General features: G+C 39.1%; 2 protein-coding genes across 2 annotated transcripts in view; one reads left to right on the top strand and one right to left on the bottom strand.

Moving 5' to 3' along the window:
* Positions 1–1,056: 1,056 nt before the first annotated feature.
* On the top strand, positions 1,057–7,765 carry LOC139935273 (uncharacterized). Its single transcript, XM_071929790.1, has 5 exons — positions 1,057–1,219; positions 3,306–3,457; positions 4,036–4,175; positions 5,549–5,706; positions 6,962–7,765. The coding sequence occupies exons 1-5, from the start codon at positions 1,137–1,139 to the stop codon at positions 7,152–7,154; spliced, it is 726 nt and encodes a 241-aa protein (XP_071785891.1). The 5' UTR covers positions 1,057–1,136; the 3' UTR covers positions 7,155–7,765.
* A 26-nt stretch (positions 7,766–7,791) lies between these two features.
* Positions 7,792–15,438, bottom strand: part of LOC139935264 (integrator complex subunit 7-like) — a 28,150-nt gene continuing 20,503 nt past the window's right edge. The window contains exons 13-20 of the mRNA XM_071929779.1: positions 14,732–14,926; positions 14,425–14,528; positions 12,421–12,489; positions 11,759–11,921; positions 11,138–11,236; positions 10,753–10,861; positions 9,899–9,987; positions 7,792–8,896 (exon numbers count right to left, since the gene is read on the bottom strand). Of these exons, the coding sequence (XP_071785880.1) occupies positions 8,645–8,896; positions 9,899–9,987; positions 10,753–10,861; positions 11,138–11,236; positions 11,759–11,921; positions 12,421–12,489; positions 14,425–14,528; positions 14,732–14,926 (1,080 nt within the window). The 3' untranslated portion in view covers positions 7,792–8,644. The remainder of the gene's footprint in view (positions 8,897–9,898; positions 9,988–10,752; positions 10,862–11,137; positions 11,237–11,758; positions 11,922–12,420; positions 12,490–14,424; positions 14,529–14,731; positions 14,927–15,438) is intronic.

The following is a 15,438-nucleotide window of genomic DNA, read 5'->3' as shown; positions in this document are numbered from 1 at the left end:
TTGTCTTCACTTTTGAATTCCTTAACAATTATTTCACAAGTTTATGGCCCCTACAACTATTTTCCGTGGTTATTTCCCCTTGAAAGTTTTGTTGTTTGATGTTTTTTTTGTTTTCTTCTTTTTTTTGACAACATCAACATCATCAAATAATTGTTTGTATCATGTTGTTTGAATTATTTTCTTTACCTTCAGTCTCGGTATATAGTTTAGATATACTTTTTTGTTTATAATTTGACTTGTCTTTTATTGTTTATTCTAGGCATATACTTTTAAAATAATATATGTCTTTTTTCTTTTTTTCACAGTCGTTCATGCTGATTTGTTTCTGTTTTCTATTTTTATTTTCCTAATGCTGATTTGTTTCTGTTTTCTATTTTTATTTTCCTAAGGTGATTCTATTTTAATTGTTAACTTTCAACATATAGATAGTGGTTTTTATATATGAATATTTTTAATTGTGCATTATCCTTTCCGGTAATTAGCGGCTCGTCCGCCGTTGGTTTGGTCAATAGATATAATATAACCTGGATAAGGGATTGATTTCAAAAACGCCCCGTAAAGTCCGCACAACAACCGACTTGATTTCACTCTCGTAGTTGTGTGCCCGGCCCATGGGGATTGGATATGTGAAATATGTGATTGTGAAACTGACCATTCATTATTCGGAATCGGCAGGATTGTTGTACATGTACTCTCAAAATATTAATTTTTCAAAAGTTCATAAAAAAATACTAAAACCCCATTGGCCGGGTCTAATTGACCACGGGTGTTTTCCTTGAACCTTCCTCTTAAATTCTGTATGTAGTGGTGCCCGGCCCATGGGGTCTGGACATGTGATTCTGGCCATTCAAAAGTCGAAATCGAATTGTTTCGTCCTGCAGCGGACATGCGAGTATGAAAACACACACTTCGCCCCGTTACATATGCATTGGTTTTGCGCGTAAATACAATTTGAATGTCGAACGAGTAACTAAGTCGTGTTTGACATTCGAATGTCCAATGTCCAATGTCGAACGTAAATGTCGTACGCCCTCAATTGGCTAAAAGTGGCCAGTCTTCACCACATGGAGTGTTAGAAGAAATGTTGTTGTAAATTGTGAACACCAAACAAGTAAATTTATTGAAATCCCAGAACAATGTCATCCAACAAGTTCAGGCAGAAGAATCCAAAGAATAAGAAGACAAAGTTTCACCTGATCTTCGACGACGAAAATCGAAGGTAGGACTCACGATCGGCAACGTTTGACGTTTGTAGCTCTGTTGACTCTCTCGATCTCTGTTTAGTTAGTTAGTGCATGGTTAGTGTGGTCTGTGGAGTTACACTTTCAAAACATATCGTCGTAGGAGGTCCTGTTTTCGAGGTGTCCCTAAAATCGTGGCAAATCTTTTACGGGCCTCTTTTACCTCTCTGTGCGCGATGTAAACAGTCCCTAGGTAAAAATTGTGTGGTTTTAATTGCCAAGCAAATACTAGTCTCCTCTCCCTTGACCAAAACTTAGAAACACGTAACTTACGTCGTAAGGCTCCACTGGTTATTTGCACTTGTATTTGTAATGCAAAAGGGTTGGTATTAAAGCCATTGGACCCTTTCGGTTCAGAAAAGAAAAAAAAAGTTCACAGATTTACAAATAACTTACAGGGTTTACAGAAGGCAATGGTGCAAGACTTTTCTTGAAATATTATTCCATGAAATGCTTTACTTTTTGAGAAAACAGCAAAACAATATAAATTCTCGTTAACGAGAATTACGGATTTATTTTAAATACATGTCATGACACGGCGAAACGCGCGAAAACAGGAGTGGGTTTTCCCGTTATTTTCTCCCGACTCCGATGTCCGATTGAGCCTAAATTTCTACAGGATTGTTATTTTATATATAAGTTGTGATACACGAAGTGTGGGACTTGGACAATACTGTTTACTGAAAGTGTATAATGGCTGTAAGGCATTTCTACAAGTACAAGGTACAAAAATTATGGTAATTTTTGAAAGTATTTTGAATAAAATGAAGACAACTGCGGGCTATAGAGTCATAAACAGAGTCTCAAAGAACACTGGTAGTCACTGCAGATGTTTCTTCCATGTATGGCTTCACCAGGAAACCATACTTTCTCGTTTGCAGTGAAAACAGGAAAAACTCGAGACAAATGGGACCAGTTGAAGTCATCGAAGATCGGTGTGTGGTGTGAACATTTCAATGTCCATCAAGTTTTAATATATGTTTGCATACTTCATATTAACAAATGAAGATAATTAGGGCATCGGTTGATATGGCATCATTATTTTTTTCACAATTCAAAGAAAAAGGCATAATACCGTGAAAACTGGTAAGAGGAGGATACATTTTGAGTCTCCATTTTGGGATTGCTTGCAATGCTGCATCTTGTTGCTTGACAATGTTTGTTATGCTTGTGAATGTGAAGGTTGTGAATGTGAGTCCAACCTGGGTTGAGTGCACGATAGTGTTTGCCTGTTCTTTTTGTCTATCATCATGCACTGAAAATATGTGTGACACTGACAGTGTGAGTAGTCACAAAAAATAATACCGTGTTCTTGTCCACCATTTTAAAAACCACTCGCCAACATCTCGGAAGTATGTTCGCGTAAGGTTGCCAATATCGCCAACGGTGGCGGCGCACAACTCGTACCACACTGGAAATTGATGGCGAACTTGCGCAAACGTTGGCAACGTTTGTGGAGTGGAGCACACCCCTGCCTGGTCACGAGTCTTAGTGACCTGCTGCTGACAACAATGGTTGAAATTGCATGAACAAAGGCTGCTGAGGGGTACCGGTCACTTCGGCACCTTGCAAACTTGAGTTTGCAGGTGCCGAGTCTGCGAGGTGCCTAGGTGTCCAGTATTCCTGCTGAGTGCAAAGATTCAATGGCATTATGTTTCGTTTGTTCATGGCTTGTCTCATAATAGTTGCGATAACATAACCCTCCTCCCGACGGCCACCACGGTCTGGCGGCCAACGGGAGGAGGGTTACGTTTTTGCAACTAGTCTCATAAACCCAGTCTGTGACCATCATGACTCAAGGAGGATGGAAGGTTACAATTATTGTAATCAGTGTGTTTTAAAGCATTCAAAACTGACCCAATAAGTATCCATTGGTGGGAACTTCAACTTCCAATTTTGAACAGCACAACTCAACCAATACACCAAACTGGCTATTCCTGCTTACTTTAAAATAACATAATTATTTCCTGAGGTATTTTACATGCATCCAGTTGAAGTGTAATCTAGTCTAATACCTTTGTTCCTATCTCCTCATCAATTTGTTTTCACTTTTCTGCTCTTCAGAGAGTTTTTAACAGGATTTCAAAAGCGGAAGAAGGAGCGAAAAAGAGTCGCTCTAGAGCAACAGGAGCTGAAATATAAAGAAGAGAAACAGAGAGTCAGACAGGAAAATAGAAAAGCCAAGCTAGCATCATGGAAAGACCTAAATTTCCCTGGTAAGTAGATCAAGTCTGTCTTTTATGGGGAAAGTACCGAGTATACGGGGCTAACATACATCAGTGTATGGGTAAAAAAAAAAAATTGAATAAGTCGGTCTTTATAGAAATGGAAAGTTGAATACAATACATGCTTCAAATGTTGAAACTTTGTCTTTTTATCACATTGCTGTTTTCCTACCATAGATTTAAAGTCATGTACTTTTTCCGAACACAAAACACAATGTCCACAGGTTTACATTAATGTTACACAGTTTGAAGATTACGATAGCAGAAAGCTTCCCTTGAAATTTAACTTTCCCAACAGGCTGTGGAGTGTACAATGTCATATTTTTTGTAAGGGTTAGACCGAGTAAAGAAAGAAACATGTATAGCGTCGGGATTTCTCAAATAAAGGAAGGAGGAGGGGCTATTTAATTTTAATTTTTTATTTTAAAGATGGCCGCCATTCTGTCAAATATGACATTTCAGACAGAAATATTTCAAGGGTTGTTTTCTACTAAATTTTATGTAAGTCTGTGATCTTCGCATTTTGTTTCCTTATACCAATTCTGTAATGTTCTTTTAACCAACATTAGATGAGAAGGTTGTGGAGGAGGACAAGGAGCCCATAGTGTACGACCATCCTGAACACACAGTCACTGTTGAATCAGTCGGTGGTGTGACAGTCGAACAGATGGATCTTCATGCTGCACATGGAGGCATTGGAGAGAACCAGGTGAGATATCCAATAACTGCAGCCGATTTCATTCAACTTTACGCAGCTGCATAAAGTCCACTTGTGCAACGTTTATGGGCGCCATGACAAGTGGACACAGTTGAGTAAAGTTTCGTGAAATCAGCTGCAGGTTGAAGTCTAGGCTAGCTACTGAAGGTTGGCCTGTACAACTGACATCACACTTTGAGGTGCACGAATAATGTTGGGTACCTGCCTTAAATAGAGCTGGTTTACTGCCAGGTGTACCTTTCACCTTGTATACCATGGTAGGTATACTTGGAGTGTAGTAATCCTAGAGTGTAGTACCAGTCTTGTAGGTATGAATTGCGTCATGGCATTTATATCTATTCAATGAAGTCATTTTGTTTGTAAGACCAGAGCATGTATGTTTTTATCCAATGAAATAATTGAGCATTCCAATCTTATCCAAGTTCAAACAATTCAGTGTGGAGTGACATAGGAGAGGAGGATATTGGGGTGAGTTTTTTGCTGTCATTTGCCAATGGCCAATTCAACCTAAACAGTTATTGGTTACGAACACCAAAACCCACCCACTATGGGCACCTGTAGGCAAAAAATGCCTTGGATGGAGCAAGGGTTTGTCTGAACAGTCTTGCAGAACAAACCGTAGTTCTGAAGGTGTAGGTTACAAGAATCAGGCATGCAACTGCCAGTTGAAAAAAAAAGGAACAAGTGTGGAGCGAGGCAGCCGAAACGCCACGGGACATGAGACCCACAAATGGTACCCTAGAAAATGTTGAGGTTTATTATGCTCTAAGGTGCATTGTTAGCACATACTTAGGCTTATTTTACATTATTGTAGTTGTACATTGTTGTTGCCAGGCATACACTAATTTTTTTTATTTTAGCGCCGATCATTTTTTTGCATGTCTGAAGAATATAGGTTAGAAATCTGGCTTGGTAGAATATTATGCACTTGAGCAAGATACTTGACTATAACTGCCCCTCTTCACCCAGTTGCAGAAGAAGAGTTTATAAGTGAGTGTGGGTTCAAATCCCTAGCCATGCACTTGTGTCCTTAAGCAAGACACTTCACCATTGCTTCGTCTTTCGGATGGAACGTTAAGCTGTTGGTCCCATGTGTTATGTAATGCATGTTAAAGAACCCATTGCACTTTAAAAAGAGAAGGGGTTCGCCCCGGTGTTCCTGGTCCGATCGGCAGCAAATTGCGCCACAGCACCTTTTAAAAGATTACATGGTGCTATCTAAAGATTATGTCTCATAATTAAAAAACGTAGTCCCACATCTTGCAGGACATATGTATGTTACAGCGCCAGGAGCGTCATTGAGTGACGGACATGTGCGCTAAACCACAATTATTACTATTAAGTGAAGTTATTTTTATTTGTAGGTCGAGTATGATGACGATGATGACGATGATGATGATGGTGTACAATCAAGACTAAAGGGATTGGCACGATATGACGACAACGAGAGTAGTGATGAAGAAGAAGATGCAGTACAAGATGCTCCAGGTGGAGACAAGAACAGTCACCCTAAGAAGAAAAGGTAGATAATGTGTATTTCTCTACACAGTACACAGTCAACCCTCCCTACCGACCACTCTGATTCTGAATCTTGAGGTATATACATGTTATAGTCAGCAAAGCATCCAAGTGGAAACAACATACACAATTTTTGTAGAGAGGACAATGTTTAATGAATGAATTTCAGTTTTAGACACATGGGAGGAAACCCCTCTCAGCAATAACCCCTGCAGTCGGGTTGGGACTGATAAACCCATTCCACATGACGGCTGCAGTCTGGGTATCAAACCAAGGTCCACAGAGGTGAAAGGCGGGGACAGAAACCACTGAGCCAACCTGACTGACCATTCAATAGCATCCACTGTGGTTTTGAATATAAGATGATATCATGTGGTCAATGCATCTACACAACACACAGCCAACCCTCCTACTGTCTGACCATTCAATATCATCCACCGTGATTTTGAATGACAGATGCACTATGCAAGATGACATCATGTGGTCAATGCATCTACACAACACTCAGTCAACCCTCCTACTGTCTGACCATTCAATATCATCCACCGTGATTTTGAATGATAGATGCACTATGCAAGATGACATCATGTGGTCAATGCATCTACACAACACTCAGTCAACCCTCCTACTGTCTGACCATTCAATATCATCCACCGTGATTTTGAATGATAGATGCACTATGCAAGATGACATGTGGTCAATGCATCTACACAACACTCAGTCAACCCTCCTACTGTCTGACCATTCAATAACATCCACCGTGGTTTTGAATGACAGATGCACTATGCAAGATGACATGTGGTCAATGCATCTACACAACACTCAGTCAACCCTCCTACTGTCTGACCATTCAATACCATCCACCGTGATTTTGAATGATAGATGCACTATGCAAGATGACATCATGTGGTCAATGCATCTACACAACACTCAGTCAACCCTCCTTCTGTCTGACCATTCAATAACATCCACCGTGGTTTTGAATGACAGATGCACTATGCCAGCCTGCAAGATATGAAATCATGTGAATGTACAACCCATGAAAATGGTTGGTCAATTCTCTGGCAAATGTTACTGCAATTAGGATGGTCTATATTACAACTTCCACTGCACAGAATTTCAAGTCTTATCAACACCATTGCAGAGATACATGGAAAAATGTTTGCACCTTTGATTGCCTCATTCCAATCTTTTTTTGAAAAGCACAGGTGCCTGACCATTGAATTTCACGTCTTACTCCCTTTTTTTTCTTTCTGCAGTGTCAATCTACAAAAGTTGAAGAGTAAACTCGTCAAAGGGAAATCAAGTCGAAAAGGGAGCTCTGTAAAACAAAAAGGCGTCAGCAAGAAAGTGGCCAAGGGGCCTCGGGGGCATCTTGGGGGGCGTGGTGGGAAAGGGGGTAAGAAAGGAGGTGGGAGAGGGAGTGGGAGAGGGCGAAAAAGAAATTTTTAACGTTTTTTTTTCTTGTAGAAATATAGCTTTTGGAGTCCACAGTGGCAGAAAGCAGCTAGTACCTAAATATCCACATGACCACAAACATCCAAAAGAGTTGACCAAATCCCACTCTACTTAAAGGTCAAAATAAAGGTCTACAATTTAAGATAGTATCTTCATTTCAGAAACCAAATATAATCTTAGTTACGGTACCCGCTGGCTAAGATTTAGGATTCAAACTCCCTCTAGCTATCTGGGCAATCTCAATGGTCTAGTGGTAAGGCTTCTGCCGAGTAAAATGGTAAAGGTTGTGGGTTTGAATCTGCACTACAATGTTACAGGGTGGAGGTTCAAATCCCATCAGCCATGTTAAGACATATGATGATGACTACACAGCACAGAAATCAATGTTTTTTTTAAATACAAATATTGTACACAGTTGTCAAAGTTGCCGTTAACTGAAAAAAGTAAGAATTATCAGTTTTTATCATGAGAAATACCATTCTTCGATATAATGAGTGTTTTGGGGTAAAATTACACATGAATGTATTCCAGCTTTAGAGCTGGAAGTAGCAAAAACCTTGCATATATACAAAGTGGAAATAAAACCAACACACAATATGAATACATTTTATTGTCATTCCTTATTCGTTTTATTAAGTCCTACAAAAACCAGTTTACTTCCCTGTTTTTACTATATTCAGAGTCTACAAGAATATTTCTTCTTGGCATTTCTGTGTTTGCCTGTAGTACATGATTGTACATGGAATGTGTAGTTTGCAAAACTAATAGTAACACATTAATGAATGTTTGTAGAGCAGGAGGAGACCACTACATTTCTTTATGTACATTGATCAAAAATCGAGCTGGTTGTGTGTTTTGATTTGACCATCTTGCGTGTATCTGCCAAACCATGGTGGATTTTCATAGAGCTGCTTGAGCACAAAAAGTAGCTAAGCATAATAAAGTTTTGCTTACCAGAATAAGGTTAACAGCCGAACAACCATGTAACATGTACAACTTGTGAATGGTATCCTGCTTATAAAATGTTAAACAAAGATTTGCTGCTTAAGCAGCTTTATGAAATTGGGCCATGGCCTTGGAATTAAAGCTTGTTGTCTTTAAACCAAGACATGCACACGTCCACTAAAGAATGTTTTTATTGGTCAAATGTGCCCTAAGTAATAATAATATATACCGGTAATGGACATTTGTAGTGCACCATTTCTGTCGGAAAGACAATCCTGTCGCATAGAAAAATAACTCTGCTAATGGCAGTGTTAAAGCCAAGACTAAACAAGTTTGTTTTCAAGTTAGTTTTGAACAAGGGATGTTGAGGAGCATGGAGTCTGAGGAATTCAAATTGAAGCGGTACCTCAAACTCGCTAATGGCTTATTCCCATCCATTCCTTGAACAGAATTCCAATACAAATTAACTTGTTTTTTTTCCTCGACCAAAGTTTGAGTCCTTAACTATTTACAATTTTATTTTCACACCACGCGACTGTTCATGACCTGGAGTTGTTGGCCTGCTGATTGGCCTGTTGCTGGCGTTGCTGTACAGTCAGTTCCTCGTACGTCTTAACAAGCAAGCTAAGCTTGGGACCAGTCTGCCAGCAGTTTCCATCCTCGTCCACAACGCTAGCTTCTACGTTGACTGTGTGGGTACCGACCACGGATAGAGAGAGCAGGATCTGGACACTGAAGTAGTCGTGGCGAGGCTCAACTGTCCACGTCCCCTCAGTGGTACCATTGTCACCCTGGGCAATTATTAAATTTAATTGGGTTTTAAAAACACTAAACATGGTCGGTAGTATCACAAATTAATCTAAAAATGACAAGCTTACAAAATCAATCATCGAGTATAACAAAGACAATCAATAACAAAAACCTAGGCTAGTCAGATATAAGAAGTAACCCAAAAGTACCATGACAAAATTCAACTAGCAATGTAAAAGTAATCACAGAGAAGAAGAAAGACAAATACATTGTTACATACAAGTTATAAAAAGCTGGAATGCTGAACTATATTGAGATTAAAAACAAAATGAAAATCAAAATGAAAATAAATTGAACCAAGCTCATATATCGCTACTTGGGGTGGGATTCATAACAGGAAACCCCAAGACTATTATTTTCTATAAAATAAAAGGGTGAAAACAAACATGTTTAGCCATCAACATATGAACAAACCAGTTAATTATACTGGGGGCTCGACCTCAAAAAAACTCAGTCGGCAATTTCAGAACTGCTTTTATTCTTTTGAAAACTGTTTCTGCAAAATTAGTTAAAGACACTGGACACTATTGGTAACTGTCAAAGACCAGTCTTCTCACTACACAACATATGCATAAAATAACAAACCTGTGAAAATTTGAGCTCAATTGGTCATTGAGGTTGCGAGATAATAATGAAAGAAAAAACACCCTTGTCACCAAAGTTGTGCGCTTTCAGATGCTTGATTTCGAGACCTCAAACTCTAAATCTGAGGTCTTTAAATCAAATTCGTGGAAAATTAATTCTTTCTTGAAAACTACATCACTCCAGAGGGAGCCTTTTCTCACAATGTTTTATACCATCAACCTCTCCCCATAACTCATTACCAAGTAAGGTTTTATGCTAATAATTATTTTGAGTAATTACCAATAGGGTCCACTACCTTTAATGGTCTGATGAATCAACCATTTCATGGGAAGGGTCCAACATTTTGTATCATTCTGTGATTTATGGCAGCATTGAAATCAATACAAACAAATACTAACCTCATTTGGTTTACTAGATGTGCTTGGTTTAGCAGCAGCGCAGGAGGACGTTACAGCTAGCTTCACTTTACACACCTTACGGAAAAGTCCTGCAAATCAGAAAAGAGGAATGGTTTATATTGAATCACCTGCTGTCTGGCCATTTAGATCAAATCCAAATCTACATCAAATCCATATGGTTTGCGTGATGCCAGTTGGACTGGGAATTCACAGTATACACAGTGTTTATCACAGTGGTTCTTTGGAAACAGTAGGAACATTTCATTGAGTATAAGGACAGTGTTGTAACCAAGTCATTTTGACTCAAGTCAATTAAAGTCATAAATCATATTTTCACAAGTCAAGTCACAAGACAATTTTTTGCAAGTCAAATCACATAATGTTCCGCTCCCCCTTCATGTATAGACAGCAATTTTTTTTTTCCGTGGAGCATTCATAATTTTTGCATCCATAGGGAATCACTTTCCATGTGTTAATCAATAATGAAAAATAAAAGGCATGAGTTTAATAAAATAGGGAAAAAAGAAGTAAGTCAAGTCACGTCACCAGTCATTTTTTTCTCCAAGTCAAGTTGCAAGTCAACAAAATTGGCGAGTCCAAGTCACCAACTCGAGTCAACAACACTGACTTTTCAGGCTATTTAGTCACAATTTTTCAGATTTTTAACACAGGCAAATGTTCAGAAATCAGACTAAAGTAGGAAGAATATGATGCCCAAGTAGTAGTAGTAGTATAATAATATAAGGGTAAAAACCAAAAGAACATTATGATCTCCTGTTCGAGTATAAAACCACAAGGGCAACTGGGTAAATTTTAAAAATTTGGGGAATCTAGTTTAACTTGAGCAGTCTTACCTGGTTTGCTTCCATGTTGTATGACACCTTCAACTTTCATAGCAAGCTGTGTGTCAGTACCTAATGGTATTGGCTCTCCTGCATTGCGTGGAGTTGGTGATATGGCCAGCTGAAAAGACAACAATTCAAACATCTCAGATGGTTGGGGTAAAAAAATAGTATATTGGTAAAGTCTTCACTTAAGGCATGTTCATCTGCTAGGCATGTTCATCTGCTATACATGCAATGTTTGGGATCCTTCTGGCCCCACGGAAAAAACTAACTCATAATTAATTCCTATGGACTTCTGGTAATCAGTGGGAGCCGGTTTGTGTGAAGTGGATGTGGCTTGCAGTGGACAATGATGTGTGACCAATGAGTTGAGCAAGAATGTCTGCCCTCTTACCTTGATGCTGGTGGACTGTAAAGCCTGGAAGAAGTAACGTGGGAAACCAAAAGGAAGTTTCATCATGCCAGAACAGGCCGATACCAAGCAGTCAACGTGCTACAATGAGAAAACAAAACCAGTTAACACACGAGAAAGACCAATGACAGTCTTGCAAACTTTGATATCACAATTTCACAATTTTAGCTGTGCTCAACTAATCTGAAAGATTTGCGGCCAAAACGGAGCTGTGACAGAGCTGTGAAGTTTTCGCAGGAAGTATGAACAGGGCTTAAGTCTATTCTCAACTTTTCAACTAGTCTGCTCTAGTCATCATCAGGGGACACTGGCAAAAGCTTTTTCTGCGACAATTGCTCCATTTGAATTCTTCCTTTAATCAATCTTCCAGCAGTTTTTGGGTCTGTGCAATGTTGTAGCTGGACCAATTTTAGTGGTGATCTCCAAGTCAGATTTAGTCTATCAAGGGCGAGCGGTTCAACAAAATGTAAGGACAATCAAGGAATGAATGAGCATTACATGTAAGTGTAGAACGCAGAAAGGAATGCCAGTAGGAGTATTTCTTCCTGCAGTGGAGTGACACAGCTAAATAGATAGTCAAACAGATTGAAAATTATGCCCTACCAAATGTGAGATTGATTGTCCATCGGTCTGGGTGAGGACACTCTGTAAGGTTCTTAGGATAGCATCAGAAGTCTGTTGTTGCCTCTTAGCCTGCTGCATGTTACTCCCTGAAGATCCTTCCACAGCGTCACAGCCACCGATCAAATTCCACTGTCTAGATCCACTATGGATGTAACAAATAATTCAATTCAAATACACATTTATTTCCATACTTCTATGACAAATATCGACAAGTACATGTGGCTATGGAGTTAAGCAAAATAACATTAAAGGAACGTTACAGAATTGGTAAGAAAACAACATCGCGAAGATCACAGATTTACATCAAACTTACACGGTCTAATAATGATGATAGTAGAAAACATCTCTTAAAATATTTCTGCCTGAAATGTCATATTTGATTCGTTTCTACATTTCTAGTGTGCTTACACACATTTTTCTGCAGTAAAGCATAACATTTGTTTACCTAAAATCAGCTTCATAGAATTTACCCAACGTGTTTTTACTTAACACAAAAAACACAAAAATCACCTGGGGCTCTAATACTACAAAAGCATGAGAACATTTCAGGCAACTAAAAGAACTCAAACTTTGTAGACAAACAATGTTTGAAAACCAAAAATATTTGAAAACTGTGATTGTGAAATGAAATCAGTATTTACCTATATGCTGGATTGTTGAGGATAAGGCAGTCCATTACATGTCCCAGCAACAAACACTGTTGCTGTATCCTTCAGGTTTATTCAACAGTTATAGAAAATAATATTTTGACTCTTCTTTGAACACAAACTGACACACTTTAAGAACTTCTGCAAACTTAAAAGTAACTATCCAAAGAATGTCAGCTTCCCAGATTGTATTTTAAACGTGGGTGTGATCCCTGGCTGTTAAGATATTGAAAAAAAATAGGGAGACTGCCAACATTGGGCTAGATAGCGCACGAGTTGGTAGATCGCCGGCATGTTAATCCAGAGGTGATTGGTTAAAATCTGCTCTATTCAGTTTTTCTATTCAACCCTTTAATCATTTAAAATTTACTCATCAGTTTCGCTTGTGGTTTTTCATTTGATATAGGACTGTGTAAGGAACTGTCATCAGAAGAACTGTAAACTACGTAAAACACGAATGAGATCTATCATAGGAAAAACCATGACATTTTCAGGGATGTGATAGGCTATCGAACAAAAAAAGGTGAACTAAGAGTGCAAAGCGTAGAAGCTTGCGAACGCAAAAGCTTAAATACACTTCGCCAGTAGCACAGGAAACAAAAGCCCCCAGGCCACAGTTATTAGGTTTTTGTTTTCCTGGCATGTGTTGCTGGCTCTATTGTATGTTCCTGTGACTTTGATTTTTTTCTTGCTCTGTACTGTTTGTTAATTTTGGTTTTTACCCATACACCGATGTGTGTTAGCACTGTATACTCAGTACTTTCCCGAGTCCTTTGAAAAAGTATCACAGGCATGTTACTCGGGTGGGATTCGAACCCACAACCCTTGCAATTCTAGAGCAGTGTCTTACCAACTAGACTATCGAGGTTGCCCAGTAGCTAGAGGCAGTTCGAATCCTATGTTTTGGCAGCGGGTACCGCAACGATATAATAGATGTTAAATTTGCACCGGGGATAAAGAATATGTATTTTGGTTTTTACCCATACACCAATGTGTGTTAGCACTGTATACTCAGTACTTTCCTGAGTCCTGTGAAAAAATATCACAGGCATGTTACTAGGGTGGGATTCGAACCCACGCCCCTTGCAATTCTAGAGCAGTGTCTTACCAACTAGACTACCGAGGTTGCCCGATAGCTAGAGGCAGTTCGGATCCTATGAATATTAATTTTGGTTTTTACCCATACACCGATGTGTGTTAGCACTGTATACTCAGTACTTTCCCGAGTCCTGTGAAAAAATATCACAGGCATGTTACTCGGCTTCTTTATCCCCGCTGCAAATTTAACATCTATTATATCGTTGCGGTACCCACTGCCAAAACATAGAATTCGAAAAGCCCTATTCTCAGACTGTCTACTCTGCAATCTGGGCTGTACTATATTGTTTAATATGGTTGTACTTTCATATTTTTATGAATTTATTCTTATTAATTGTCAACAAAATATTTTAAATTTAAAACAAAGAAATCACATCCCTGAATTTCTGAAAAATCAAACACTGGTATCCGAAGCGCCATTCACAAAGAGCCGATGAACAAAGGCTTTAATCAAAAGAACCACAAACTGCTTTTATAATAATAATAATAATAGCCAATTTTTATATAGCGCTTCATCACAGCCCAAAGGGTGTATCAAAGCGCTTCTGACATTACTACCCCTGGTCACTTGGCCATATATTTCATTCTTTAAACCATCTCAGCTCCCTTGGGAGTATATTGCAAGTTACCATGCTCCAACCTAATCATTCACATAAACCATCTCTGCCCTCACGGGTACCCATTTTACCCCTTGGGTGGAGAGAAGCTATGACTATTAAGTGTCTTGCTCAAAGACGCAAGTGCTCATACGGGATTCCAACCCACATCCCAATGACTTAACCACCAGAACTTGAGTCCGTTGCTCTTATCCGCTCTGCCACTTCACTCCATAACTAGAAGCTAATATCACAAAAATCATTAGTTGATGCATAGAGCAAGGACCGTTGATGGTAAGGATACAGTTTGATCTTGCTGAGTGAGTCTGGATCAGCATCAAATGACATCTGGTAGAGTTGAGCATAGCGAGTACTGAGCTGTTGGACCTGTGCTGAGCATTGCTGCATCTACATTGATATTAATCATAATAATAATCATAATAAAATGGATTTATAATGTGAACTTCTCCAGAAAACTAATGAATTAAGGCTCCTCCACAAAAAGAAAACACACAATCTCTACTACAACTGTGCTCTAAGGTTTGCTGATTCTCACTGACAAGTAAACACACACGGTGTTACCACAAACCAAATGCATAAGATAAACATACCTCCGTTGCCATATGACCGCATCTAAGCAGCTCTTGCCCTAGCGTCAAGGCAACAGCGGGAGCAATGGCCGGTGGAGGACATGTCCGGATGGTTGCCAGGCAAGACAGGAGTACCAGGCAGGAATGTAGCATGTCGGCACGTAGTCTCATGTAGTCACATGGGAAGAGGAGGGGGTGGGATGGGGTGGAAGCGGCCTGGTGAGATAAAAATATAAAAAAATGGCGATATTCTTTTCTGTACAGTTTAGAGGGACGTTACAGAATTGGTAAGAAACAAAAAATCATGAAGATCACAGATTTACATAAAAATTAAACGGTCTAATGATGATGATAGTTGAAAACATCCCTTGATGTCTGAAATGTCATATTTGATGAGAAAAAAATAATCTAACTTTGCGTTTAGAGTTTAGGGAGCGTTTTTATTCGTTTTTATTTTGGCATTGATGCAATGCAAAATTTGCAATCGCTTTTTCACTATTTTCTCGTGACCCAGATGGCCGATCGATCTCAAACTTCTACAGGTTTGTCAGTTTATGTATATGATGGATTACATGAAGTGCTTACACTGCTAGCAACTGTTTTCTGAGCAAAAACAAATTATGTCATGTTCCTTCAAGATGTGGCTAATTGATTATAATGGGTAGTTCCCACATGACTTAGTGTTAAGCCAGCCATCTTAATGGGCAAATTTTCAATTTGGCATGCAG

The sequence above is a fragment of the Asterias amurensis genome, chromosome 1 (assembly GCF_032118995.1).
Source record: "Asterias amurensis chromosome 1, ASM3211899v1".
NCBI lineage: Eukaryota > Metazoa > Echinodermata > Asteroidea > Forcipulatida > Asteriidae > Asterias > Asterias amurensis.
This window is presented reverse-complemented; position numbering and strand designations above follow the sequence as displayed.